The sequence below is a fragment of the Drosophila mauritiana genome, chromosome 2R (genome assembly GCF_004382145.1).
Source record: "Drosophila mauritiana strain mau12 chromosome 2R, ASM438214v1, whole genome shotgun sequence".
Lineage (NCBI taxonomy): Eukaryota > Metazoa > Arthropoda > Insecta > Diptera > Drosophilidae > Drosophila > Drosophila mauritiana.
In genome coordinates, this window is record NC_046668.1 from 19,380,886 (window position 1) to 19,408,781 (window position 27,896).

The window sequence follows — 27,896 nt, forward strand, 5'->3', positions numbered from 1 at the left end:
TTTCAAAAAAGGGAATAGTAAAATCTAATAAATAATGAGCTATAAATTGGTTAAAAGCATTGGTTGATCTTAAAATAAAGAATTTTTTGGGCATTAAAGATGTTTAAGGTTTACTTCTATACATTATGATGTTCCATGCGTCTAAAATATACGAATAACTTCCATTTCAGCTAGGGTACATTCTATTCGATCAACTTGTGGTTCGCCTTCGTTTTCCGTTAGTGTCGTCACTTATTTTCGCGTCATGTGCCGGTTTTATATTGTGCGGTCACATGGGTATCCAAACCAGGGCATCAAAAGCTACTGCCAATGATTTCACAGCAAGGGTCCAAAATGGTTGATGCTGACATAATGTGCTAAGGTTATCCATTTGATCATCATTTATTTATTGCGCTGCCGAAATAGATTTAAAAAATGTGCAGTGCAGCATATGGTAGCATACTTTTGGGGTCACCCTCTAATTGAGTGCCAAATGGTAAGACCAATTTTTTTTGGCACCACGCTTCTTTATCCGTCCTGTGACGGAAGCGGGATTATCTTTCTTTACGTCACCACTGCTTTTTTTTGGCCTCTCAATGTCAGTCGCTTTTCTTTCGTCTCGCCGGTTGGTCGCACTTTTTTTTACATTTATATCGAAACAACGTGCATGCGCAGAAAATCCCCACGAAGTAATATTGTTTAAAATAAACAAATTGTTATTTGTGTCCCCAGCTGCCGGTGGCCGTGCCAAATTGTCTTGTGATAAGAGTAGATCAATTGCTCACGCCGTGCAACTTGGTGTATTTATATCGGAGACAGCTGAACACACACAGCCAAAAATATATAAACTTACATACATACTTTGCACGACGACAGACGAGTAAACAAACATTGCACTTCTTATGAAAGGACGCCATTTGTTCTTAACTTTGGCGTAGTACTAGATCATTTTGCAAAGAGGGCTTGAGGTTACACTTGCATTGTTTGGGTTAGTTCAGTGGAAGAAAACTTAAAGGATCTAGGGAAAACATTTTTCTAGTTTGTTTTTTGTTTCGTTTGTAATGAGTCAGACGTCTGAAGTTCAACCTTAATAAGTGTGTGATGTACAAAAAAGTAGCGCATGACGTGAAAATATTTCATCATTTATATCTAATCTTTCAGATAGCTTTTCCACAGAATGCACTTTTCCCATTGACGAGCCCCCAAAATGTACATATTCTGCTTAGATAAGCTGGCGAAACAAGTTGAATCTGTTTACACTTTCCCATTTAGTTTTATTGCTCAGTTTGCATAACACAGTGACCTCTGGAATGCTGGACCATTCAATTAAGAGATATTTTCATTGGTGAAATACATTAACTCGATTCAATTAACATTTCCGCTGGCGGCTTTTGCGACATTTCCAGAGGCAAGTGTTCACTCAATTGAATCCAATTGGGTCTTAGTACCAGCCCCCCGGATTTTCTCGAAAGTGTCAACAGCCAATTGAGACTTAAGTGGCCTAGGGCAATCAACTTCGCAGTAGCCCGTGTCGAAAAGGACTCATTCTTAGCAGTTTTATGGTGTTTTATAATATTTAACATTTTTTAAGTGGGTTATTTCATTCCTAGACAGACGCTAAACTGTTTATTATGGGGTTAAGTATAAAGATTTCATCGTAAACGAAAGGAAAAGTGCATAATTGCGAGCAGAGATAACGTCAGATTGACTTATCGCGTATACGCCCCGTTGAGCCACGTGAAAAATGTCTAGTTCTTATGAAATCGTTCAAATGGCCCAAACCAAATCAGCTGAAAACATAAAAATAAACCAATATAAACATGACTATGTGTGTGTCTGACGAGCCCCCATACTTATGTACTTTGCTCACGCGCTAATGTGTGTGTGTTAAACTTTTGTTTGTCTGCGAAATGTTATAAACTGGTTTTCATGTTACTCTCTCGATCTAAAATCAGGCAAAGGGATAAGATTGAGTGTTTCTTCCGTTTAATCCGACTTCGGAACCCTTTGATATTTAAATATAACTTGTGAATAATGCAACTGCCGGTTGATCGAAAATGGAGTTGTTCTTCTTTCGATAAGTAATGCTTATCTTTTGTCTGGCTCTTGCTGTTTATATGCAGGTGAACGTGTGTGTGTTCACGAGTGGTTGCCCAAAGGTCACCGACGAAGGTCGTTGGTATTTCGAGATGAAAACGTGCTGTTGTTTGGGCGAAACTTGGCAGTCTCTGTGGGTAGAGTCTGTAGACTGGCATAATTTTCGGAACCGGTTTGTCTGGCAGAAAAAGGGAGGCAGAAAGTTGTACCACTCACATATCCGATAATTGGCAAGGGCACCTTGGAACTGACACAAAAAATATGCGAAAAACATATCCATTAAACGAATCTATGCTAGGTTCCTAAACATTTTGTTTTGCTCTGTCGCCGTTTTTACTGTCAACACGTCACATTTCGAATGCAACTGCAAATTGCATTAGGTTAAAGAAAGAGAGGGGTGTGTTAAATAGGGGGCGGCGGGTGTAGATGTCGTGGACAAAGTTCGCAAAACGAGGAAGTGTGCGTGAGCGCAAAGAGCAAGAGAGCGAGAGAGAGAGACGAGAAGGATAGAGAAAATGTACCGGTTGACGCACGTAGCACTCACACACACTCTAAAAACGATCTCCCCCAAAAACTAATGCCACTGTGTGCGTGTCTTTTATCACAAGAAGAGAAACACGCGGTTCGCTCTCAAAAAGCACGTTCGCCACAAGCTCTCACTGTACACTGAGAAAAATGGTGGGATGTTCACAATGTAAATTTCAAAATGAAATTGGAATTTTGCTAAAAAAAAAGAATACAAAACAATATTTGAATGGTCATTTTATGAAAGAGCAAATCAATTTTCTTGGAGTGATTACGCTCAAGCGACAAATTTGAAACATATCATTTATAATTGATCTTAAAATTTCTAACTTAAAAACTAAGTACTTTTGTAGTTTATCATTAAAGAGACGACTCATCTGTCTTGGCAAATTCTATCAAAATATGTTTCGTTTATCAAAATTAAATGTGTAAGAAGGTGAATCAACTGCGTTTTGGGAAATTGATTAAAGTATGTTTCACTTGTTTGGAAACCATAGCATTTTTTGTATAAAAGCACTCTCAAAAATATTTAATTAACCAGATGTGTTTTGGATATTTGACATATAAATCCTTCGTTCTTTTATCTGAAATTTTCGGTCTGAATGTTTCTGCGTCTGATTAAAGGATTTGATTTGGTGGACCTTGATGCGCCCCTTATCCTGCCAGTGTATATCTCGCGACAAAAGTGTATAATAGAATCCGGTCGCTCTTTGCGCTGCTGTTATCCAAGTTTCTGATGTGAGCGCGAAATTCGCTGAGCGAAAACTATTTAACAACCGTAAGTTGCACGGTCGCGATTAGTCTCGTGGCGCTGCTCGAAGGCAAAAGAAGCAACCAGGTGTGACGGTGGATCAAAATTCGAATAATAATACGGCAGTGATCGAACCGAGTGATAAATGCAAACAACGCATATTGACGTGATAAACAAGTGGCAAGAATAAACAAAACATTTTGGTCAAATTTAAATCTCCGCTTCGCGTTCGCAACCTTGCGAGAATCTCAAGATATTTTCCGACATCCGGAAACAACAGTCTTTGTCGCAATATGGCCGCTCCAGCGAATGCAACGAGCAATCTCAAAATGAACGGAAATAGGTGAGTTTGCCTAAATACAAATATGTACATAGTTCTGATCGATTGTGTTGCATAATTCTGCAAATTGTGCACCATGCACTTGCCAACTTCAGACATCTGTTGTCTAGCTACCCGCTTTCACTTTTCTGCCCGCCGCAAATCTGGCAAATGTCTCGCCAAAGTGCCAAAAGCCCCGTATATATGCACATATAGCCGCATATAGTGAATAGTTTTATTTTAGACCAACGCTATTTTGCCATTCGGTGCCAATGCCACTCGGTTTTGTTTTCTTTTCTCTTCTCACGCACGCTTACGTTTGCAAATCTGCCGGCGAGCCAAAATATCATTTGTTTTTTATCGTCAGTGTTCTTTTGCAATTAGCATTAGCACTTTTATTTTTGAGTTTTCATGCAAAAGATCAAATAGACAAATGTTCTATCGTTTATCATATTGTGCTAGGAAACACCATTGTATAGATAAGAGTTCGCCCATTAAATTGATCAAAAATGATGAGGGACCGTACATCTTTGCCAATATCAAAGTACTCCTTTCAAAATGTTGTTTATAAATTACACACAGCATATTTAATCTCAACGAGCAAATATATCGTTTGGAATTTAAGTTTCAAAAAAATACGCTTATCACAAGTGAATAAGATTGCTTCTTACTCTTGCCTTAACTTTGACGCGACAATAAAACAATAAAAATACAAATAACTGTTTTAATGATAAAATTTTATACCTAAAATTCAAGACATACATATAATATAAGGGTATACGAACTCCGTCATTAGCACCTTCGTTAATTTTGCGTTTGTTTTGCTTTTCCTCTGTGTTCACAAGTGTCGCCGTTCGATAAGAGCGTAAATGTTATCCCATCGTTACTATCAAGTTTCCACAATCCAAACTATTCACAAAACTCGGAAATATGCAGAAAGACCCTAAATAGGGGTAATATTGAATACGTTTCGTGTCACAATTGCAAATAGCCATCGGCATTTGCAGTGTAATTACAAGCAAAATACATTAATAAGTAGACCGAGTAGTTAAGCACGTGTCGCCACATAGTCACATACGACCTTGTTTCGGAGCACCTTTGGAATTTCAGTGCGGAGAACTGCAACAGGTGAATACACTTGGAGAAACGCGACTAAAGTACACGTTGTGCGATCTCAAGGACACCACACATAACCGTCGCGACGGTAAAAGAATACCCAATACCGTTACAATGTGTTATCAGCTACCCACGCTGGCTTATCAATCAGAACAACGAGCCCCTCCTTCGATTGCCGTTATCGCGTATTCAATTTCGTAGCTTACTTTTGGGCGAGTCACAAAATGTAGTCTACTTTTAAGTTCGTGTTGCTCAACACAGAACTTTTCGTGTAAATATCGTATACGTGATTTTTAATGTAGAATGTAGTGTATAGTTGGAAAATATTGCTAACGGCAATTCAAATATAGAGAATCAAAATTCATATTAATGAAACTTATTCCTTTGCTGTTCTTAAAATGTTTATATGATTTTATGATAAATATCGATTTAAAAAAAAATATCTCTGTTTTGCAAGTTAATAATGTAATGTATAATAATTTATTAACTATTAAATGTCACAACCCATAATCATATTTGTTGTTTTCACAAATAAATTCCAGTTAAATAGGAAAAAACTAAGACCTGATTTACTTACACTCATTAGCAATTAGTTCAGACTCAGTGTGATGGCTTGTCTATTATAGAGACTGCTATAAATAATAATCAGTTCTAGAAATTATTTTAATTTATGTTCGTAAAAAACCACAACGATATCGATTATTTAAATGTAAAAGCTATTAATATTAACAGCTTGCGTTCTCCTGACCAGACATAAGCGAAGCAAATCTAACTGACATCTGTTACCGTTTGTTGTTTGTCACGAACTCAGTTAGATTCACTTCGTTGTTTGGAGCTGATTTGCGATTGGTCGTTGCTTGGCGGTGTGTCCATGTCGTATACGTAATGTGAAACGGATTAGCTCGTTAAGATCAGATTGGAGCCAGCTGTTGAGCAATAACGACAGTCACGTTTATAGCTCCCTAGCCCAGCTAAATCGCAAATTAATCCATTATCAGTCTCTTTCTTATCAGTCCAGACAACAACAGACAGACTGACATCGCATCAATTGTGACAGATCCTCCGCAACGATTTAATCATTTCTGAACTTAGTACACACGCAGCTTGTCATGCATATCATCAAGTGTCTGTCCAGATTTTCCCACTTCCAAGCGCTCCATTGGGCTTCGCAGAAACTAAATCAGTATGCGATTAGGAGGAGGTGCATCAGTCACCAAAGACTCAGGTGAGGCGAGATAGTCTGACACTGATAAAGGGCCCGTCCTGCTATGGCACGTTCGTTTTAGCCAGATTGAGCGATAGAAGGCGAGCCTTCTGAATCACCTGATGCTGTCTCATCCACACTGAAACTACTCACACTCCACAAAAGTCAGACTTTTCAGGAAAAATTTCGATTTTACAGGCATTACTCTCATTCCATTGATTTCAAATAATACGTCATTTCAATAATACGTCGCTTTGAATAAGTCGACTCATTTGACCGGAAATGGGAAATATACTACATACTTTCAATATTCATGCATTCATTTCAAGTGGTAACCGACGTCAAATTCTAATTACGAGAACATATCTACAAAAAACATATATCAAAAAACGCTGTGATGTATGTAAATAAATAAATTAGTAATGACTACTCGAATTTACAAATTCATTCATTATAAATGATTTAATTTACAATTCCTTAAATTTGAATAAATTTTCTAGGCAAAACTTCTTTCAGATAATAGTATTTATAGTATAGTATTTATTAATTTATTATTAGCGCCAAATTTCCTGCCTATCTCAATAATGAATAATCTTTTTTCCAAATCAAAAGTGATTTACAATCGATTTTGGCAACGATCATAAGTTAGTGTGGGTCTTAAATACCACGTCAATTCATTGCAGGGTGATTCTATCTTATCGCCCTATTTTCTAGATTCTAGAAGAGCGAGGCTTTAGAATATCAGGCTAAAGTATTTACGGTTTCCTTGTCACGCCGAAATGATCAAAATTTTCCACATTGAGCAAATTGCATAATTCTCTTTACTGCCTAATAATTTTCTCAATCAATCAATGAAAGTGTGACAGAGTTTACGCATCAATAAATCTTATTTATTTGCGTTCTCAACTAAAAAGGCAAACAGAAAACGCGATTTTAGCCAATTTTCAGTTTCTTTCCCCTCAAGGGAACACTTGGTAACTCTGTTCCGGACGGATCTTTGCGAAAATCTTATTTGAATTTAAATCTCCGGCACTTGTGGATCGTGGCAGTCGGATCGTTGCCTTCAAACGATCAACATCGCAGGGGCTTTATGGCGATAAAGCAGCGCTTTTGATTAGGAACGAGAGTGTATATAGTCCGCGTTCATATAGATATATATAAACATATAGTAATCTGGTGCACAAAACAATACAGATAGTGAGCGAGTTATAAAAACTCGTAGTAAGCTCAGCAAATTGCCAATAATAAAAGTGTGTGAAGTGCGAAAACAAACTGCAAATTAATTTGAAACTGAAAAAGTACCTTTAAAAGTAATTGTAATTTGGTTTTTAACTCTCGGCTGAAAATAATACAATACACGAAAACCGCGAGTTGAATAAACAAAAGCAATTAAATTATAATTTTCAATACAAATTGCTGTGGTCGCTGTCGTTTTCCCTCATATCTGCTGATCTTTTCCCTGAGCTTTATCGCGCTGAAAACGTGAATTCTCGTTATTTTTACCACAGATCAGCGACTTGCGGTGTCAGTGATCTGTGGTCCCCGGGTATTTAGAATTTAAATGGACTTGCGGACAGAAATCCCACACCGAATAGAATATAAACTGCTGTCTAGTGTCATCGCTTCAAGTCTCGTTTTTGCACTGCCAAAACCACTTTTTTATTCCAAAATGAATTGCAGCTAATTTGAACTGTGAATTTCATTAGGAATCGAGTGAATAACTGAAATTAGCTGATCCAGCCAGACTGGAAGATGTACTTTCTGCTGCTAAACCTGTTTAATCTTATCAATATCAATATCAATTTCATTCTAAGTTGAATAATATATGTGCACTTCAAAGCTGCTGACTCCAGCAAAGCAATCAGTTTTTTATCAGTATCCCTGAACTTGTCCAAAAACAAGTTAACTGCACTCAACTATATAGAAGTGAAATGATTCTTAACACTGAACAGCCCTGAACGCCGCTGTATTTCAAGTGAAATTCCATCAGAAGATTAATTCAAGATCTATTTTCAATATCAATGCAATAAACAATGCCCATGATAACGAATATTTGAGTTATCATCGAGATTAAGTTCAATGCTTCCCAGTTTTATGAGCCATCGATAAACCTTTATTGCCCACTCAAGATTGAAGATTAAGGCTCCCGTGGTTTATAATGTTACTAGGTCAAATTTCCCGCCTTATTTGATTAAGATTAAATCGCAGTACTTGAGCCACTCAATATGAATCCTTCTATTGAAAATCATTCTATTTAATTTGATTAAGTTAATAACTAATTATTCCGCTCACGCATGAACACTTTTTTGCAGCTCACTGCAAACCTTTTTACGATTCAATAACCTTTCGAAGGCCTTTCGATCGGCATTTGAACGGCTAATCAAAGCAAAACGCACAGTATCTAAAACAAGTTAATTCAACCTGATGCAAGTTAATTCTTAATGACATTACCTGTTTCTTCGTTTTCCTCGCGGATTTCAACGCGTCATTCTGAAGCCATCAGGTATTTGTTAGAATTTTCGACTAAGCCAGCAAATCGTGCTTTATAATGCTAGTTGAGTGATTAACTTAATCGGCAATTATACGAACGCGTTGAATGTCCCACATAACGATTAAAATCGTCCTTGAATGATTTTGGCAAACTTTTGTTTTTCAAGCCCAGTTCAAAGATCTGAACTGACTTTTGGCCATTGTATTCAAACAAAAACTTATCACTTATCACTGCCATCGATGACGACAATGAAGATTTATAATACAGATCTATATAAGCAAATTATAAAGTCACTGGCAAACATAATAGCACAGCTAAATGGTGAGAGTGCGAAATAAGCATTCATGAAGTTAATTATTTCGTTCACGCACCTTAAATTGTTGTTTAAACAATAGTTCGGGCTGCATTTTTATGATTTATATGGAATTTAAGGCGGAATTGTGTGATTTCGAGTAATGCGGAATCGGAAGTCCCCGTGGGGGGGAATTCAAAATTCAAAAAACTTGTTGATACATTAATGTTTTCAAATGCCCGACACGTAGGGCCAGCTGTAGCGCCTGCTATTTGTCATCCATGGTTATCTGAAATGTTTTTCGAAAAGAGCCATAAATCAAATATTGGTTAAGTACGCCGAGCGGAACAAGAAAGTAAATACTGAAACTCAATGGAGTGTGTCTGGAAGTAGTATAAGTTATAAGTCTATGATCCGCTAATGGAATCATAAATGCTAACCACTTGTGACGTATTAGATCAATGATTTAGTCGCACCTGCTAGTTGCTGTCGTCACAGAAAGATTTAAACAATGGACTTCTCTCTTTCGGTTTCTCATTCCCGTGCGGCTCAATTTAAATTGCACAATTGTTTCGCCTATTTGAGTTCCCTTTGTTTTCCGAGCCCCAGAGGGTTATATCATCGCACTGCGATAATTCATCATACACTTAATGTTCCATAAAACACATTTGTACATTTCGTGTGCAATATGGTGGTGGCCTTAGCCGTTCGAGTTCGAGTTCTACTGGCAACCGATAATGGCTCTCCAAGCTGCGCTTAAGTTTTCCAATCCCATCACATAATCCCCTTTTTGCGCCTCAAATTTCCATATATGATGTATATGTATATATCCATATATTCGTTAATCTCTCGAAAGCAATCCTTATTCAGCGAATCAGTTCAATTAAGACTCGTTATGTCCACAGAGTGGCATTCGTGCAAAACGGCGCAATTCCGGTCCAGAATTTGGGGCCAGACGACACACGTGTCACTAACACACAACCCACTCTAATTTTAGACTTGAAAATGTATCAGCTTGATTAGTTTGGATATAAATAAAACGTCACACGAATGTCACCATTCTTCGGTGACCTCAAATCAGGTACAGCGCGATTAAACCGCACTGCAATGCAAATCGCCCAGATATCGGGCTATACTCATTAAATTTCTGGATAACTGGTTAGTTTCCAAGAAAAGTTTCCACACTTGCAATCGTAAGTGGAGCATTGCCAATTAGCATTTAGACTAGGCCTAAAATCCCCAAAAATGCGTGTTATCAGTAAGTACAGTGGGACCTTGCTTAGGCAAATTTCCATATGGTAACTATGGATGATCAAAAGTTGCGGGTGCCACTTTAAATAGGTGTTATAGTTATGAATATGAATACTCGAAGGTCCTAAGCCATGAATATTCAAACATCAGTTAACGATATGCAAATGATGGGTGTGCCAAAAACCCAGTCGAATGCCCCTTGCCACCGGGAAACTCTATGAGTGTAATTACCAAGGCACTTAGAACCGATACCGATACCAATATGTCGATTGAGCAGGTAATGAATGGCTGACTTATAAATATATATGTATTCACGAGACTTGGAGCAGGTGAACCCGACAATTACGTTTGGGGCCACTTTGGCGTTTTTAAAAATAGACCGAACGCGCCCCCAAAGCGCAACCGTCGATCGATCGAGCGACCCGAGCAAGCAACCCCACTCAACCCCAAACCCCACCCATCGCCACAGCGGCGGATCCGATGACTTGGATCCGATCCAAGAAATCATCGCCTTGTCCCCCGCCCGAAGATCGCTCGTTTGCCGATCGCTGGTCGTCGTAGTCGCATTCGTAGATTAAATTAGTTTTATAAAAATGGAATCGAGCGGAACAGTTAGAAGTATTCTTGCGCTGACTGGCGCTGGTCGTGCTTGTGTTGTTCAGTTTGAGTTCTGGGATCGCGAGCATATCCTGTGCGCCAAAGGACATACATAGCAACGTATACAGCAACGTATTTCGTATTTCCATTCACGCAGATTGCAAGTTCGTCGTTTCATTAGCCGCGTGAATTGTCCAGTGAAAGGATGTTCAAGCTACCGATCGGCCTGCTCCTCGTGAGCTGGAGTTGCCTGGTGGCCTTGTCCCAGGCCAAGTCCTACAGCCTGCCCGATCTCACCACCGACTACAACAATGCCATTCCCGTCGAGGAGGAGGAGGCACAGGATCCGTTCGCCAGCTGGTAAGTTCACCGCAAGACTTCCGGACTCTGGTGGCCACCGATCGTCGCATCGTCGCATCGTCGAGGCAGTGAGGCAGCACCAGGTTTTCAGCTTGAGTGCTTTCCTTTCACACGGCGCCATAAACGTGACGTGTTGGTTGTTCGTCGTGCATTAGCTTTTTGTAGTATCTGATCGGCAGATACGAATCATCGATGCTTTGGACAGGTGTTCAGCTAAGCAGCACCACCTGGATACGGATACTCGTGCTGGAGCGGTTTTATATCCATTTAACTCGAGAATTATTTGCACTAATTAGTGCCGTAGTTGTGTGTGTGTGTGTTTACTGTATGGGAATGGGAATAAGCAGCTTTTATGCTCTGGCTTACGTAAGCCTCATCCGGGATTTTTTCGGCACAGGCTGGGCAAACAAAATTTTAATTCTCTTATAATGAAATTAATTTTCAAAAGAGATAAACGTGCTATATATACTTCCTGTTGGCTTTTAGTTTTTATATATAATTTTTCTATTTTCCAGTAAAATCTACTGCGAGGGCAATCTGCTGCACACCATCCAAACGGCAGTGCCCAAACTATTTGCGGATTCGAAGACCTTTGTGGACATGAAGCTGAACTATTCGCCCGACAAGACCCTCGAGGACTTTAATGTCATGATGGAGGCCAAGAATCAGACGCCAAGCAGAGAGGATATCAAGCAGTTTGTCGATGTGAGTACAAAGGGATAGCCAAAGGGCAGCCAATCTCGGGCAGAAACTGAACAGTGGCCAACCATTTGCAGAAGTACTTCAGTGCACCGGGCACCGAGCTTGAGAAGTGGACGCCCACCGACTGGAAGGAGAATCCCAGCTTCCTCGACTTGATTTCCGACCCAGATCTTAAGCAATGGGGCGTCGAGCTGAATAGCATTTGGAGGGACTTGGGACGCAAAATGAAGGACGATGTGTCAAAGAATCCCGAATACTACTCGATCATTCCCGTGCCAAATCCAGTGATCGTGCCCGGCGGTCGTTTCATTGAGTTCTACTACTGGGACTCCTACTGGATCATCCGCGGACTCCTCTACAGCCAGATGTTTGACACCGCGCGCGGCATGATTGAGAACTTCTTATCCATTGTCAATCGGTTCGGTTTTATTCCAAACGGCGGTCGAGTCTACTACCATGGTCGCTCCCAGCCGCCACTTCTAACCGGTATGGTCAAGTCGTACGTGGACTTCACCAACAATGACAAGTTCGCCATTGATGCCCTGGACACGCTGGAGCACGAGTTCGAGTTCTTTGTGAACAACCACAATGTCACGGTGAAGAATCACAGCCTGTGTGTATACCGCGATTCGTCGTCCGGGCCGCGACCAGAGTCCTACCGTGAGGATGTGGAGACTGGCGAGGAATTCCCCACGGATGAGGCCAAGGAACTGCATTACAGTGAACTCAAGGCAGGCGCCGAATCTGGCATGGACTTTAGCTCACGCTGGTTCATCTCCCCGAGTGGAACCAATGATGGCAACCGGAGCGCTCTGAGCACCACCTCAATTGTGCCCGTCGACCTGAATGCCTATCTCTACTGGAACGCCAAGTTGATTGCCGAGTTCCATTCCAAAGCGGGCAACACCAAGAAGGTCACCGAGTACGAGACCAAGGCCGAGAAACTCCGTCTGGTAAGCGACTTAGTGGTAGAATTGGTCTTAGATGAAGATACTTATTGGACTTCATCACATTACAGGGTATCCAAGAAGTTTTGTGGAACGAGGAGGCCGGTGTCTGGTTGGACTACGATATGATTAACCAGAAGCCGCGCGATTACTACACGCCCACCAATCTATCTCCACTGTGGGTGAAGGCCTTCAACATTTCGGAGTCCGAGAAGATATCGGCTTCTGTTATGGCCTACATTGAGAGGAACAAGCTGGACAGCTACCCTGGCGGAGTTCCCAACACGTTGAGCAACACCGGAGAACAGTGGGATGCCCCCAATGTGTGGGCACCGATGCAGTACATTCTGGTCGAGGGCCTGAATAACCTGAACACTCCCGAGGCCAAGAATATGTCACTGAAGTGGGCCACCAAGTGGGTGAAGACAAACTTTGCGGCGTTTAGCAAGGACAGGCACATGTACGAGAAGGTAAGTTTGGAGTTTACTTAGTTTGATCTTATTTATCATAATAACAATGATTGCCTGAATCTCTATAGTACAACGCCGATGAGTTCGGAGTTGGCGGCGGCGGTGGGGAGTACGAAGTACAGACTGGATTCGGTTGGTCCAACGGTGTGATCATCGAGTGGCTGAGCAAGCACGGGCGCGACATTTCCATTGGATCCGGTTGTGGCTGCCTAGCAGGTGAAAAGCGGCAGTAAAAAAGAATCTGTAGCCAGGCCAAAACGCAATCCATCAGACATCATTGTCAGCATCATCACAGGCTCGAAGCCAAAGCTTATTCGAAAAATTGTATTTAGATATTTGTACATTATTAAGCCTCCATCCAGAAGCGCTCATCAACTGCTCATCCTTAGACTAAGAAAATGCTGTCTCTCTCGCTCTGCGCAATATCTAAATCTTTAAAAGCCGCTGTCTATAACCAATATCTGTACCGTGAACCATCGACATCTCGAGCCAAGCACCACGAACCACAGCACCACAGTTACAGCACCGCCAGGAATCAAGATCTGAAGTCCGCCATCCGTCGAGCATCTGTGTACTGTCTGTTGTCCATGTAGTAAACCACGTCCAGTCCACGTTTGCACACTCGTGTGACTTGTCCAAATTCAAGAAATAAGAACGCAAAGAACGCTATCTATCAAGTTGAGGATTCACGAGTAAGTGTCCAATTGGGTCATTCTATGTGGTTGATTTGTGTTTGTGAATGTCAAGGCAATGTTTAGAGTAACCACCACCAAGCACCAGATCCAGAGCACACTACCTATAACACCTAAAACAGACTGACTCATGGTATTTTTACATTTATAGACTAAATGGCGGCTGTAGAAAGCTAACCACATATTCAATCCTGGCTTGACTTGCATGCATATATACGAGCTTTAAGGAAACTGCTTAAATGCCTAACTAATCCTTCTAAAGATGTACATATAATATGAAATTTGGGGCAGCAGTTTCCTACGCCTTTGATTTATCCAATGCCATCTATTCTTACTGATCTGTGTATTCTGCTCTTCCAATCCAGGTAATCGTATGATGGGCATCGTGGGCGTGGCAGCTGTGACTATAGTTGCTCTGATAGCAGGTCGTGTTCTATGGTGAGGTAAGCGAGATCGGATTGAAAACTAGCTATCTCCGGCGACAGGCTAATTGGCGAATCACTTTTCTATCTCTTCCGCAGACAACGTGTGCCAAAACAAGCCGTAATTGCTTCCCAAGTAGTGTGATTCCCCCCTCCGTGTTTGTGCGTGTGTTGTGAAGTCTGTAGTTGCTAACGTTTTTCGTTGAGTGCGGAGATTGCAGTATTAGTTTATCATTATTTGGTGGTTGAAGTGAGAGTTGTATATACTGAATTTATATGGGCATGCCCGACATTGTTATTACGTTTTAATATCTAGCAAATACCTATACCAATCCTAGCTCCTCGCAACCAAATGAAGACACAAATACAATTGTTAACAATAATTTACAAGCTCTTTTCTTGGCATTTTTAAATAAACAAGAACACAAACTTTATGTTGCATGGCTCGCCTTTGAATTAGACAACTCCAATTCATTAGTTTGATATCAACTCTATTGCAGGCAAAGTTGGTTCAAGTAGAGATGTGCGGCGACAAACAACAAAAATTATTTGTTTTTAATTTGTATATTTGCTTTGAGTTAAATTCAGTTACGAAAACTTACCTACGACAAAAGCTAAAATAGACAACTCATCGCTTACGTTATGTATAGGGCCAAATAATGGAACAGCAAAATCGGAAATAGACATTGGCAAATGGAAAGTGGAAATGACACGCGCGACGCAGTTCGGTATTGGAAAGGTTTGACCTCGGATCGTAATCGTAGTATCGGAGCACAGAAACAGAGCAATAGAGTTCAAGGAGATACCAACTAATCGTAATCGTACTTCACACATAATACACAATCACTTGGGCTTGAAGCCCAAACGCCTAGTTGGACTGCTGCTGCTGCTGCTGGCCTTGCTGCTGCTGCGGCGGCTGTCCCTGACTGAAGTAGGGTGCGGTGTTTGGCGTGAGCAGCGTGTGACAGATATCACAGACTCGGGCCACTCGCTTCCGTGGTCCAGATGGCACCGTTTTCGTTAGACACTTATCGCAGTAGATGTGGCCGCAGTGCCGGCAATGGATCTTGCGCACCATGACCGTGAAGTAGGAATTGCACGTGGGACAGTTGTTCACATCGTCGTCGTCCTGCCAGCGCACCTCCGTGTCGGCATGTCGCAGCTCCTCCAACGACATCTGTGGCACAACACAATGTAATTAATTAAGTGAATAAACCATATATTTTTATATCGCACTCACCTGAAGCGTTTGAGATAGTTTGACAAAGTCCTTTTGAACAGTCTCCATGGTGGACAGTTCCTCCTGTAGTGTTTTTATCTTCGTCTTGTAGTCCGCATTTGTTTTGGCGTACTTTTCCTGTAATGTGATCCGGTTAGCGAGGAATCAAGTGTGACAACAAAATGTGATAGCTTACATTGGCCTCTTGCAGCTCAATGATCTCCACGCGACACTCGGAGAGCTGCTTGTTCAGCTCAGCCTCTTTGCGCTCCAGTTGGGTTTTGGTAGTCTCGTAAGCTTGTACCGTGACCAAGTGCTCCGTCACCCGATCCCTGGAAATTCGTTTAAAACGTGAGCCAAAGTGAACACCACCATCGACGAGAGGTTGTAACTTACTGCAGTGACTTAATATCTAGTTGCATTTTGCGCTTGTAGGCCCGCCGTTCGTTGTTGCTCTCCTCCAGCTGGGCCCGCAAGATCTGAATCTCATCTTCAGTGCTGGTGCACTTCTGTCGCTCGTATTCGCTGCTGACGCGTGCTTGGATCAGCTCGCTTTGCTGTCGCAGTATCAGCTCCTGGAGCTCGACGACTGTGTTGGGCAGATTGATATATTGGTTGTCGATCTCCTCGGACGTGGCCAAATAGCGACCGGACAGAAAGTCGTTGTCCGCCTGCAACGTCTCCAGTTGCTTGTTGACCCGCTCTCGGTCGTCGGAGACGCGCTGAATCTGTTTAATGACCTCGTCCTTGGTCTCAAGAAACTTCTGCTGCATGTCCAGCAGTCGCTGCTCGTTGGTTTTGGCCTGGTCACGCAGGCTTTGTACTTCGCTTTTGTGGGCCTCCCGCTTTTCTTGCCACTGGTCCTCCAGATCCTTACGCAACGCCGCCTCCTTAACCAGTGTCTCCCGGGACTCCACCAGCTGCTTTTGCAGCAGATCCACCTGTTTCTGCTGTTTGTTTATATGGGCACCCAGCTCTTCGGTCGTCTTTTCTGCCAAGCTGCACGACTCGCAGGCGCTCTCGGCAACGTCCATGGACGTGGACTTGTGCAGGGCGGATTCATCGGACGCCGACTTGGCCTGCAGTTGCTCGTCCTGTTCGCGCAGCTTCACTTTTAGTGCCTTCATCTCCTCCTGAAGCTGCTCGACGATTGAGTGCATCATCTCCGCCTCCTCAGGGGCCTGTAAATAGGTTCAGTTAATTTGATTATTGAAAGATTGGTCCCAGAAACATACGTATTGCTTGCCATTGCCCTTGCTCGATGCCCGGGTGTCCTCGTCCTGCTGAAAGCTGCTGTTCAGGGAGTCGGTGCCCAGTTTACGCACAGAACCTAGTGTCTTCTTGACCTGATTAAGCACCTGCGGCGCAATTCCACCGGATGACTCGGCCTGTGGTTGTTGAGCCATCGTCTGCTGATGAATCTGCTGGTACTTGCCCATCTCCAGTCTGAGTCGTTCCACCTCGCCTTTGTAGTGCGCGGACTCCTCGATGGTGTCCTGCACCAGCTGCTGCAGCGAGGAGATCTCCTCCTGCGCCTTGAGGTCCCTCAGCTGCAGCTCGTTCTGCGACTTAAGGTCCGCCACCATTAGGTGTGTCTTCAGCTCGTCCAGCTCCGCCTGCAGCTGCCGTCGCTCCTGCTGGCTCTGGCTGACCTCCGCCTCCTTCTGGATGTACAGCTCCCGCATCTTCGCCCGCTGCGTGTTGAACTCGTTCTGCATTTTGCGCATCTCATTCTGCAGGTGACTGAGTTTGTGCTGTCCCGTCGCGTCATCCTCACCTGCCGTTGGAGTTATGGGTTAGTTATCGGCTTTTCAGGCTTCCTGTGCTGCTGCCTTACCATTGGCCAGGTCCGTGGGTTGCCTGGCCTCCGTCCGGGTCTCGTTTTCTTCCATTTTCTATATTGTGTGATGGCCAATTTATTAGTTTATATGTACATATGTGAGCGCACCAATTAGAACATATACATTTGAGTGATTTCCAACACTACTCTGGGTGTTACCATATTTGAGTTATACCGATAGTTAATACTTAAGTATTGCTTGACAATGCCGTTAAAAGTGGTTTATTTTTAAATCGAACTTTATAGATTTCTATAGAAAAATAGAAAGTTACTTAAAGATGTTGGTAACATAGTTATAATTTTCTTTCGCTAATTTACCAACGTAGTCTAATTCGATGTCCTTTTAATATGTCCTTGAATCCTTTTTGAATCCTTTCAAATCACTTCTTTCAATAGTCCTTTTAAATCTAAAATCTAGATATTCCTAGAATTTTTGTTGTCATCGGCCACCATGAACTATAAATAGGAAAAGGGAACAAATGAGAAAGAATATAAATAAACAATACAATACTATTTAAATTTGTATAATGTTTATAAATATATTAATTGCATTTTAATCGTTCTTAATTATTTAAGATCTTCTTAAGGATTTCCTAGAAAGTGCTTCAACATTTGTGTGTAAGCAAAATGACAACGGCAGAAAATATTAGACACAATTCTATGAAAAGGTAAATGACTGCCGATCATGAATGACTAATCCGTCCGTTCTTTTAATTTTATGCAAATTATTAAGCGCCAGAAAGCGAGAAAACGCTAAGAACTGATAAATTATGAGAGGAAAATGGATACTTCAATAATGCCTACAAAGCTAATGAGAGAACATATTTAAATATAACAATATAGCAAACTATTTGAGATAACAAAACTACGCGTTAACCAGAACAAAACTCGATTTCAGAATTTCGGCATCGACTGAGGAAGCCGAAAACATGAGTAATTATAAAATTATCATGGCTGTACACTACCAAAAATTGGAAAACATTTTAGTCGACAGGTAGAAAATAATTGAGACGCTGTAACTTATGTTAACTACAAACATTTGTTAACTTCCTTATAGCCAATAATATTATTTTTATCATAACATTAAGTACATAGATCATTTTTTCTGCAGTGTACGCTGAGATCCGTTGGGTCTTCTGGGTCTTGGACTTGTTGGAAGGCTTGTGAGCTCATGACTTTCGATGTCGTCATAGTCGGCAGCCGGAGATTCGTGGCCGATACAAATACTACAGCATTATGCCCAGCGACAACAGCAGCGATGTTGGTCAAAATATTTGGCGTCTGTTCAGTTCGCATTGGATTCAGGAACGAGGCGGTCGGAAGCGGGAAAAAAAAAGTACGCGAAGAAATAAATACGCGGCGCCTTGGAATCGCGACGGCATTTCTACTTATAAACTTAAAAATAATACAAATATATAAGTACTACCGCCAAGATATATGTATGTGAACGGAACTTGAATAATGACCACAAAGTGCCCAATGTTTTGAGTTCCTGTGCATATCAATTAGAGATCAAAATTGCAAAGCGAGTCCCTATAGATTCCCGGATATACCAAACAACCGACCATGTCGCAAACCCTGGGCATAACACCCATTCCCAGCACTCCGCCGCCCTCACGGCGGGCCAATCGACCGCCCAGGATCAATATCCACAACCTGACCAGCGGATCGGCCATGAGCCAGGCATCGATGCCACCCAGTGCCCAGCCACCCTACACGGCGCAAACGAACTTCACGGGCAATGGCACACAGGGACCCTACTGGCCACCAATGGCCAATCCCTTCGGATACGGCAACTTCATGACCAAGGGTTACGAGGGCTTCCTGGATATCACAAAGTCGGGCTTGAGCTTCGGCGAGAAGATGACCTTCGGCATGTACAAGTGGTCGCGCCGGTGGTTCACCCACATCTTCCTCATCCTCATCCTGGCACTATACAACATCGGCGGTGCCGTTGTATTCCGCACAATCGAAGGTGAGATCCGTGACCCAGAACCTCCAGCTTCTATGGATCAATTCGCTTATCAACTTCTATGATGATGAATTTCATTAGGTTACAGCCAAAAAGGTTAAAATATCCAAGATATCCGGAATGAAGAAGTGCACTGATTGAGTTTGTTTGCTTATCAAGCTCTTCAGAAAATTGTTTGGAAAATAGTAAACAGTTCAGTTGCCAGCCATTCAAATAAATACACCTGCGCTGTATTGTAATCGTAAAAACATCCCCATCAACTTGGCAGACGACTGATTTCGGTATCCGAGTTCATGGAACACTCGAAAAAACAAGCACTTATTTCAGTATTTAAATTGAATTTTATTGAGTTTAAAAAACAAGCTTTTGAACTATGGCTTCAATTTGATTTGAAGTAAAGATGTTTTATATTTCTTGGCTTTAATGTTTTCGATATCTTTTGGAATATTTCAACTACAATTTTGTTATTAGTGTAGGCACACAGATACACCTATTTTTTGAATGAATCACATCTGCGAGGGGAACAATCTGTCGTGTAAACAACCAAGACGTCCAGTTGCAGATGATTAACGGGCGGATGGAGGAGTACCGGATCAGGGGCTGCTCCATGAGCAAGGTGCTCCAATGGAAAACTTCTGAATCCAAAGCACCAAATTCCTTTTATTCAAGTTCAAATTCTTCCCTTTCAGTTCGTCATGCAAATCAGGAAAAGCTGGTGGTGCAGGATCAGCAAAGGAGTTTCTTCAACGAAATGCGTCAGGTTTCCGGCGATTTGAGCGGGGTAAGACCTAATAGGGATATATAGTCATGCCAAGATAATTAATCACTTTGTGTTAATCAATCATTTTCAGTTGAGCAAACTTGAATTCGAGGGTCAGGTGCTGCGCATCATGAACACGTATCCCACGGTGGTGCAATCACTGTTGCGATCCGGAATGGTCGACAATACGGATCCGTGGTCCTTCTGGGATGCCATGGTCTACTCCGCCACGATTTACACGACCATAGGTGAGTAGAGCTAGAAGATTCCTTCTCCATCTCGCCAAATTTCGGTGGCATCCAAGTGTATTGCCAGTGCAAAGACTCCCACGCAGATAAGATATATTATATATATGTACACATATCAGTTCTTAGGACGCAAGATGGTCTATTTATGTATGTTGTGTTTTCTTCATTATTAAGCCAACGAAATTTTTGTGACACAAAAGATGGAAATAGTTTTAGATATTTTTGCGTTCGTCGGCATTTGTGAGATAAAAAATTCGTGTCTCTTTGCGTGCAGACAGTTATGAGATTTCTCAAGAGGATTCCAAATTCCTTGGAATACTGTCACTTTTCGCAATTGAGACTTGTAAACTCACGAAAGAATTTCCCCGAATTATCACTCTACACATTCTCGATTAATTTGTTTTTTCATTTCACATTTAATTGCAAAAGACTTTTCACGACCATAAACATGCCATGAAAATGGAAATGATTTCGACCGAACAAATCGTTTGGGGTGCATCATTTAATCATAATTTAAGTGATTGTTATTTTTTAAGAATTTATGTTTCACATTCGTGATGCGGTTAGTTAATTGCTTGATAGCCCTCTTTTTATTCGATTGTCTCGCTTTCGGGATTTGTTCTAAAATTAATGTTTGGCACGCCGACTTGTTAAGACAAATGGAAATATGGCGAGCGTTTTTTTTTTTGGCAAATAAATTCTGGCCATTCGTCGCCACTTTTGACAAGTTTTTCCCAGCGGCCAAAAAGTGCGAAATTCGAATAAATCCGCAAGTGTGGAAAACTTTGCACCCACATCAACGCAAAAGCAATTAACACAAATTGCCAAATTATTGCCACAATGCGACGACACAATTTGCTGCCTTGTAAACAGGATGGCGAATTGTGCTGAGTGCTCAGTGCATTCAGTATAATCAACTTGTCAAAATTGGCACAGATATGTATAAACAAAACGTAGGACCTCAATATAATTTTTTTGTATGATCTAGCACTTAATTTGAAATCGAGAGTCTGCGGTGACTCACCTGAGTATTTAAATTTAAGCTCACTATATTTAGTGGGCAGCTAATTTAAGCACAGGATGACACAAAAATATCACACAATTCACCATAAAATATTTGTATTGAGTGACTTGTAGGATATACAGATAATGTATCTGGTTAATTACTGCTTTCTATTGATTTATCAGATCGATAAACCGGAAAACACTTCATGATCCCCATGCGAAATCATAAAACTGTTGCTGCTGCGATTAAAATAACGCTTACTAAAATCATTCTATGGCCGACAATTTTATAAAATGGTGCATGCCCAAATGGAAAACAAATCGCGAAGGCAATTCCGAAATGTTGAATGAAATTGCCGGGAATAAACAAATACGAAAAATCGCAGCGAAATTCCATAAAAGCGAATACGATCCGTCATCAACTTTTCAGGGGTGTGGGGATCACAAAGGGGCTACGGAAAGTATCTGATGAAAATTATACAAAACATTTAATTTATTCGTATTTTGAGAGTGCAGAAATGCTCTAAGCCCATAATGACGTCAGTGGGGCATAAAGATAAAATATGAGAAGCCAAAAAGAAATTATTTTCGATTTTTGGCACATATAATTACACAAAAGTTTCTTCGTTTCGAGAAGAGAACAGCTGCAAATTTAACAAATTATATGCATGAATCGAACGGCGATTGGAAAGCGGAAGGAAACCCCCATACCAAACAGTATTGGGCATTTTAAACAAACCTCGAAGAATTCATAAAATTTCAAGGGAATTCGGATGAGTGCGATTCTCTCATAAAGTGGATACATTATTGATACCCAAATCCAAGACGATCAACCATTTCATAGCTTCTACTCTGCTCTATAAATCATTATTGTGGTCTAATCAGAAGTATTATTTTCACACAAAACCATTTTTCGTGATAAACCACTATCTTCTTAATAAGTGAGCAACTGTTTGACATACTATAGTTAATTAACTCTCTTCACAAATGATAAAATATCACTTAAACTTCAATTAACTTTTTCTTGTACTATATGTTTTCAGTTAAACATGATGTAAATTTGTAGGAAATTTATTTTAGTATCATTTATGGTACAATATTCGATTGGTTGGTCAGCGAACAATACCCAAATGATAAGGTTTTGCTTAAAAACTATTTGGACATGTACAGCAATTGAATTGTACACTTCTTTAAATGTTTTGATTAGGATCTGATACTGAAAACTACCACCGACCCCGACCACCGCCGCCGCCTCCTCGTCCTCTGTTAAAACCGCCGCCGCCGCCACCTCCTCCGCGACCAGCACCTCCTCGGAATCCGCCTCCGCCTCGTCCGCCGCCACCACCGCGACCACCTGTTGATAAACACAAGTTAAGACTTTGGGTTGCACTCATGAAATTCACGGTCTTACCTCCTCCGCGGCCACCACCTCGGCCTCCAAATCCACCGCCACCGCCGCCTCCGCCTCGGTTATTTGTGAAGGCTTTCTTGGCGCCTTTTGGTTGTGGGGGTTTCGGCAGGAACCTGGCGATGGGTAACAGTTTTCCAGGGTCGATATACAGTTTCTGATTTGGTTTGAAGCTGTTGGCGTAGACGTTGTCCGACAGCTTGATGGACACGCTGTAGTCCCGAACTGTTCCAAAGATCTCGTCGATTTTGCCTACTTGCTCCTTGTTTTCAAGGAAAATGGGCGCGTTGAAGTAGGGAACATCCTGAATATCAACTTTGCACACAAGGTCGTTTTGGCAGGAGTAAACGAAGTCGCCCAAGGGGATGACTCTCTCCGGTGGACCTACAATTAAGAAAATAAGATATATTATTAAAGTGGAAATGGAAATGAATATTTGGCAATTTGCCTGAACATAGCAAGCATTTAAGACAGCGTAGAGACTTCCAGATGTGTTTTTGGCAAATATATTTATATATATAGCCCATGATTATAGCCTACAACGGCTTGGCTATTCCAAATTTAAGTGTACAACGTGGTTTTTGTAGTTCTATTCATACAGACTGTATTAACTGAGTGTTTTCTCTGACGAAGTTAGCCTTAGTTCTCAGCCTAGCTTAGTTCAGTTAGCTAGTTACAGGGATAGTTGGTGAACTCCATTCACTTACCAGTGTCGAAGGCTCCACGGCCGCCACCACGTCCACCGCCTCCACGGCCGAATCCGCCACCACCTCCGCGTCCGCCGCCACCACCGCGTCCACCGCCACCTCCTCCAAATCCTCGTCCGCCGCCGCCTCCTCCGAAGCCTCTTCCGCCGCCACCGCCGCCGCCACGAGGTTTACCAAATCCCATTTTCAAATATTATTAAAATTGAACGCGAAAACACGTGCGCGTTCCGATCAACCAAAATATTTAGAGACGGGCGAAATTCAAATTTCGTTATCGACTTATCGATAGCCATGGCCATGTGATTCAGTATATACGTTTCAATATTATACGGTCACACCAGGCCTAATGGGCGCACTTTTTGAAAGTTCTTTTTTTCAATCAAATTATTTAAACTATTTTGAACAATCGACTTAGAAATAACCCTTTTTTTCGTAATTTCGTAAATGTTAATTTATAATGGTATCTTTTAAAAAACAAAGTTATTTTATGTACTGAAGAATAGTATTAATGAAGATATATATGTTGACATCGTTTAACTAACACAAATTCCTGGTGCTTTTTTATAAGCACTAAATATTCACTAAGAGAACATAAAACAATGAGTAAGAGAGAATCATCAAAAACATTATCGGATGCATTATATATATATATATATAGATATCCACAGCCGAACAGCTGTTGAGACATCTACCAAAAATATAGACAACCAAAGTGAAAATGAAAATTTGAATTTTCTCCAACTGCTGAGAGCAGTTGGATGCCAGCCGTGGTCGAGGAAGCGAGAAATAGAAGCTAAATCTATTGGATCGTGTCGCGACGTCGCAAGAAGCAGATACATAAATTTATATATGCAAATAGATAATATAGCGAAATAATTTAGAAAATTCTCGGACAAGTGTAGACTTTTAAAGTTTCAGAAAGTGCAGAATACATACATATAATACGAAATTGCAATCGAAAGTGATATAATTACCCGAGGCATATATTTTCATATGTGGAATATGAACGCCTCGTTGGGTAGTTAAAAATAGATTAATAGATGGCTAAATGACGAGCACGGGCACAAAGATAGATCGCGAAAGTAGCACACGACTGCGGCTGGACAAGATGGAGCAGCCGATGGACGCCAGGCAGCAGCAGCGCCATCGGAGGCGACTGGGTCGCAGCCACCGGGAGCCGACGCCCGTCACTGGAGATGCCCTGCCCCAGGACGATGCCAGTCCGGATGCGCTTCCGGATCCGTCACCTCAGATGGTGCGCATGCAGATAAGGCCGCCCGGCTCCATGTCCGCCCACGAGAGCAAGATCCTGCGAAAGCGGGACAAGTCCTTCGCCAGCTCCTCGGCGCGCAGTCAATCGCAGCCACGGGAGGCGGAGAAGCTGAGTAGTCCGGATGCCAATCATCTGATCAAGCATCGCAGCCTCTCCTCGCCGCGGCACAAGGAGGAGTCCAGCGAGAGTGAGCTGACCACCGGCAGCAGCAGTCAGCAGCAGAGGCCCATTCCCAATCTCGGCCAGACACAGGATACGCTAAGCAGACTGGAGCAGAATCTGCAGCGCTTCGAGGACGAACGACGGCGTTTCGAGGCCGAGAAGCGGCTCTTTGAGCGCGAGAAGCGGGAGCACAAGATGCGTCATCGCCAGCAGCTGGACAACGAGGAGCGCAAGCGCCTCCTGCAGAGCTACCGCAAGCTTAGCGATCGCATCCAGCTGCCGCAGGACGAGGAGGAACGGCGACGCCTCATCCACAGCCTGCGACTGCAGCGACACGAGGCGCCCAAGACTCGGGGTCGCAATCGAAGTAGCGGCTACGATGAGTCCTCCACCCAATTCAGCTCCTCCGATGCCGATGCGGCGGAGGAGACTCACCCGCGGCCCCGAGCACCTAAGATTCCCCAGGGCTTTGTGGCAGCCCCAATTCGTGGAGCACCTCCACCGCCACCATCGGCGTCGCCAGCTCCAAAACCACCGGAAAGGCTCTCAGTGAGTCGCAACAACTCTCTGTCGCCCGTGAGACCCCAGCGAAGATCCAAGACTCCGGAGCAACGGGAGGAGATCCTCCGCAAGCACGAGTACTTGGAGGTGGGAGAGTCCAGAGACGAGGTGATAAAGCCACGCATCTCGGAGGCAGAACAGCAGTCGGAGCTGATGCAAAAGTACATGGAGGCAGCTGAGCGGGCGGCAAAAGCGGAGGCCGCCCTGGCGGAGCAAATCCTGACGGCGGAGGGAGTGCGTCGCAGCCACAGCTTGAGATTAGCCGATAAGGAAGAGAAGCCTCAAAAACGCAGCTCCAGTTTGGAGCGTCCGCTTAGACCCAAGCGATCGGGTAGTTTGGAAAGGAAGGAACAGGTAACTCAAGACCTCCTTGAAGGAACTACTCCAAATGAACCTGATACGGAACCGAAATCCCTTGGGGATCCAGCCTTGTTGCCAGAGGAACCCAGCTCAGAAGCAAAACCCAAAGTTACCTTATGGCAGCGGCTAAAAAATCTGTTTAGGCGAAAGAAGAAGATCCAGGCAAATGGTGAAGATGTGACAGATCTCTCCACAGAATTGCATCCGGAGAAGTTGGCCTCCAGGGGTCTACTGTACAGCCTCAGCCTAGAAGCCCGTCATGAGTGGAGACGCCTCAAGCTGGACTATCCCCAAAAGGTGGAGGAACTGCGTCAGCTGCGCAACAGGTGCATTGCCTATCTCATATGCATGGCTATGCTCTTAGGATTCGGAGGACTCCTGTTCCGCTACACGGAAGGAGCCGCGGAGAATATATACAAGTGCGAGGTGCGCAAGGTGAAGCGGGATTTCATAGACAGACTGTGGGACGTCAGCCACAACATGAGGTAGTACCAATGGTGCCGAGCGGTAGCCCAGTTCAGTGAGTGATTCATTTGTATCTTTGCCAGAGAGGAGGACTGGAAATCTCTTGCCCGCCAGAAGCTGCGCAGCTTCGAGGATGAATTGAATAATTTAGCCGAGTTGGGACTACGCCGCTATCCGGGCCAAAAGTCCTGGAACTTTGTCAATTGCTTCATCTTCTGTTGGACCGTAATCACAACCATAGGTAATGGGTTACAATGGACCCATAACCATCCAAAACTCCTAAATCCTTTGTTCTTATGTTAAGATATAGAGAGTTAAGATAGAGGCATATTTCCATGTTAGGTAGTTTCTTAGTTACTTAGTCATTCTTAACTTATTAACCCCCTTGCCTTCTTCTCTTCCCTTCCAGGTTACGGCCACATCACTCCAAAGACGGGCATGGGTCGTTCCCTGACCATCGTCTACGCCATCATCGGCATCCCCATGTTCCTGATCGTGCTGGCCGATCTGGGCAAGCTATTCACGCGCTGCGTCAAGTTCCTGTGGGTATATGTGCGACGGATGTACTACACCCGCTCCTGCCGCCGGATACGGAAGCAGCAGCAGATCCGGAGCGCCATGACAGGCTTCAACACCATGTACGACATGGCCATCCGCAGGCCGAGCATGTTCTTCGGCAACTCTGGACCAGATAACGACGAGGAGTCGCAGGCGGATGCCGAGGCCGCCAGATCGGTGGGCACCTCGCACCCGGAGACACCCACATCGCCGTATCCAGAGACCTTCGAGGTGGACGACGAGTTCAATTTGCCAGTGTCGGTGGCCTCGCTGCTGCTCATTACGTACATCCTTCTAGGATCCTTCGGCTTTCTAATGATGGAGCCCAGTTGGACTCCACTGGACGCCTTCTACTACGTGTTCATCTCGATGTCCACAATTGGCTTCGGCGACCTGGTGCCCAGTAATCCCTTCTACGTGATGGTCAGCATGATCTACCTGATGTTCGGCCTGGCCCTGACCTCCATGTTCATCAATGTGGTGCAGATCAAGCTGAGCGATCACTTCAAAATGGCCAGCGCCAAGGTGGGCGCCACGATTGGCATGAACATGACCAGCGAGCTTGGGGATGAGGGCGGCTCCCAGGTGAAGACTCCCTCCGAGCTGGCCTCGGTGCACGGTTCGCGACTGGACAGGATCGAGGAGGATGGCCAGGAGGCGAATGGCAATGGCCACTCCCCAGTGCCACCGCTCACCTCGATCCTGCGCGCACCGCGTCCTCTATCGCCAGCATCCAATGGCGTGGATGCTAATGGAGTTGGAGCCGATGCTGTTGGAGCTGGGGATGTTACTCCGCCACCTCTGCTGCCCAGGCGTCAGGTTGCCGTGGATCCCCAGCCGCCGGCGGAGGGGGAGAACAAAAAGAAGAAAAAGCATAGGTTTTTCTAGAATCCCTGGGATCTTTCGCCTCCAAGATGCCCAAAAAAACAAACAAAAAAAACACCGACAAAGTTAACGTGTAAGAAACCTCAAAAATGACAAGGCAATTTCAATCGAATTTACCGGAACGCTCTTCTGCGCGAAACAATATATTCATTTATTTGTTATTTAATTTTACTCACCATCATCGTAGCATAAGTCTAATGTTAATGAAATAAAGCGCGCGAGTTGACAACGCAAATGATTGTTTTTAATTTGGGAATC

At 43.1% G+C, this 27,896-nt stretch overlaps 4 protein-coding genes across 8 annotated transcripts; 2 read left to right on the top strand and 2 right to left on the bottom strand.

The window, feature by feature from the left end:
- Positions 1–613: 613 nt before the first annotated feature.
- On the top strand, positions 614–14,649 carry LOC117138619 (trehalase). 4 transcript variants are annotated; one of them, XM_033300829.1, is made up of 8 exons: positions 614–668; positions 3,226–3,695; positions 11,498–11,687; positions 11,759–12,637; positions 12,703–13,101; positions 13,170–13,317; positions 14,159–14,236; positions 14,315–14,649. In XM_033300829.1, the coding sequence occupies exons 2-7, from the start codon at positions 3,646–3,648 to the stop codon at positions 14,233–14,235; spliced, it is 1,743 nt and encodes a 580-aa protein (XP_033156720.1). In that variant the 5' UTR covers positions 614–668; positions 3,226–3,645; the 3' UTR covers position 14,236; positions 14,315–14,649. The 4 variants fall into 4 exon arrangements, 2 of the variants coding, with proteins under 2 accessions (XP_033156720.1, XP_033156719.1); XM_033300828.1 differs by lacking the exons at positions 614–668; positions 3,226–3,695 and adding exons at positions 7,074–7,301; positions 10,780–10,982; XR_004459213.1 differs by lacking the exon at positions 614–668 and having other exon boundaries at positions 3,646–3,695; positions 13,170–13,793; positions 14,315–14,329.
- A 103-nt stretch (positions 14,650–14,752) lies between these two features.
- LOC117138618 (rab GTPase-binding effector protein 1) lies at positions 14,753–17,410 on the bottom strand. Its single transcript, XM_033300827.1, has 6 exons — positions 17,272–17,410; positions 16,670–17,211; positions 15,831–16,615; positions 15,631–15,766; positions 15,456–15,572; positions 14,753–15,392 (listed from the first exon to the last, which is right to left on the bottom strand). The coding sequence occupies exons 1-6, from the start codon at positions 17,324–17,326 to the stop codon at positions 15,084–15,086; spliced, it is 1,944 nt and encodes a 647-aa protein (XP_033156718.1). The 5' UTR covers positions 17,327–17,410; the 3' UTR covers positions 14,753–15,083.
- Positions 17,411–18,560: 1,150 nt separating this feature from the next.
- On the top strand, positions 18,561–27,873 carry LOC117137236 (TWiK family of potassium channels protein 7). Of its 2 annotated transcripts, XM_033298598.1 has the most exons (4): positions 18,561–19,249; positions 19,936–20,027; positions 20,098–20,254; positions 26,605–27,873. In XM_033298598.1, the coding sequence occupies exons 1-4, from the start codon at positions 18,841–18,843 to the stop codon at positions 27,639–27,641; spliced, it is 1,695 nt and encodes a 564-aa protein (XP_033154489.1). In that variant the 5' UTR covers positions 18,561–18,840; the 3' UTR covers positions 27,642–27,873. The 2 variants fall into 2 exon arrangements, with proteins under 2 accessions (XP_033154489.1, XP_033154488.1); XM_033298597.1 differs by lacking the exons at positions 18,561–19,249; positions 19,936–20,027; positions 20,098–20,254 and adding exons at positions 24,141–26,215; positions 26,279–26,436.
- Positions 22,387–23,604, bottom strand: LOC117137237 (probable H/ACA ribonucleoprotein complex subunit 1). Its single transcript, XM_033298599.1, has 3 exons — positions 23,375–23,604; positions 22,671–23,051; positions 22,387–22,613 (listed from the first exon to the last, which is right to left on the bottom strand). Exons 1-3 carry the CDS (start codon positions 23,556–23,558, stop codon positions 22,483–22,485), a joined length of 696 nt encoding a protein of 231 aa, XP_033154490.1. The 5' UTR covers positions 23,559–23,604; the 3' UTR covers positions 22,387–22,482.
- Positions 27,874–27,896: the final 23 nt, after the last annotated feature.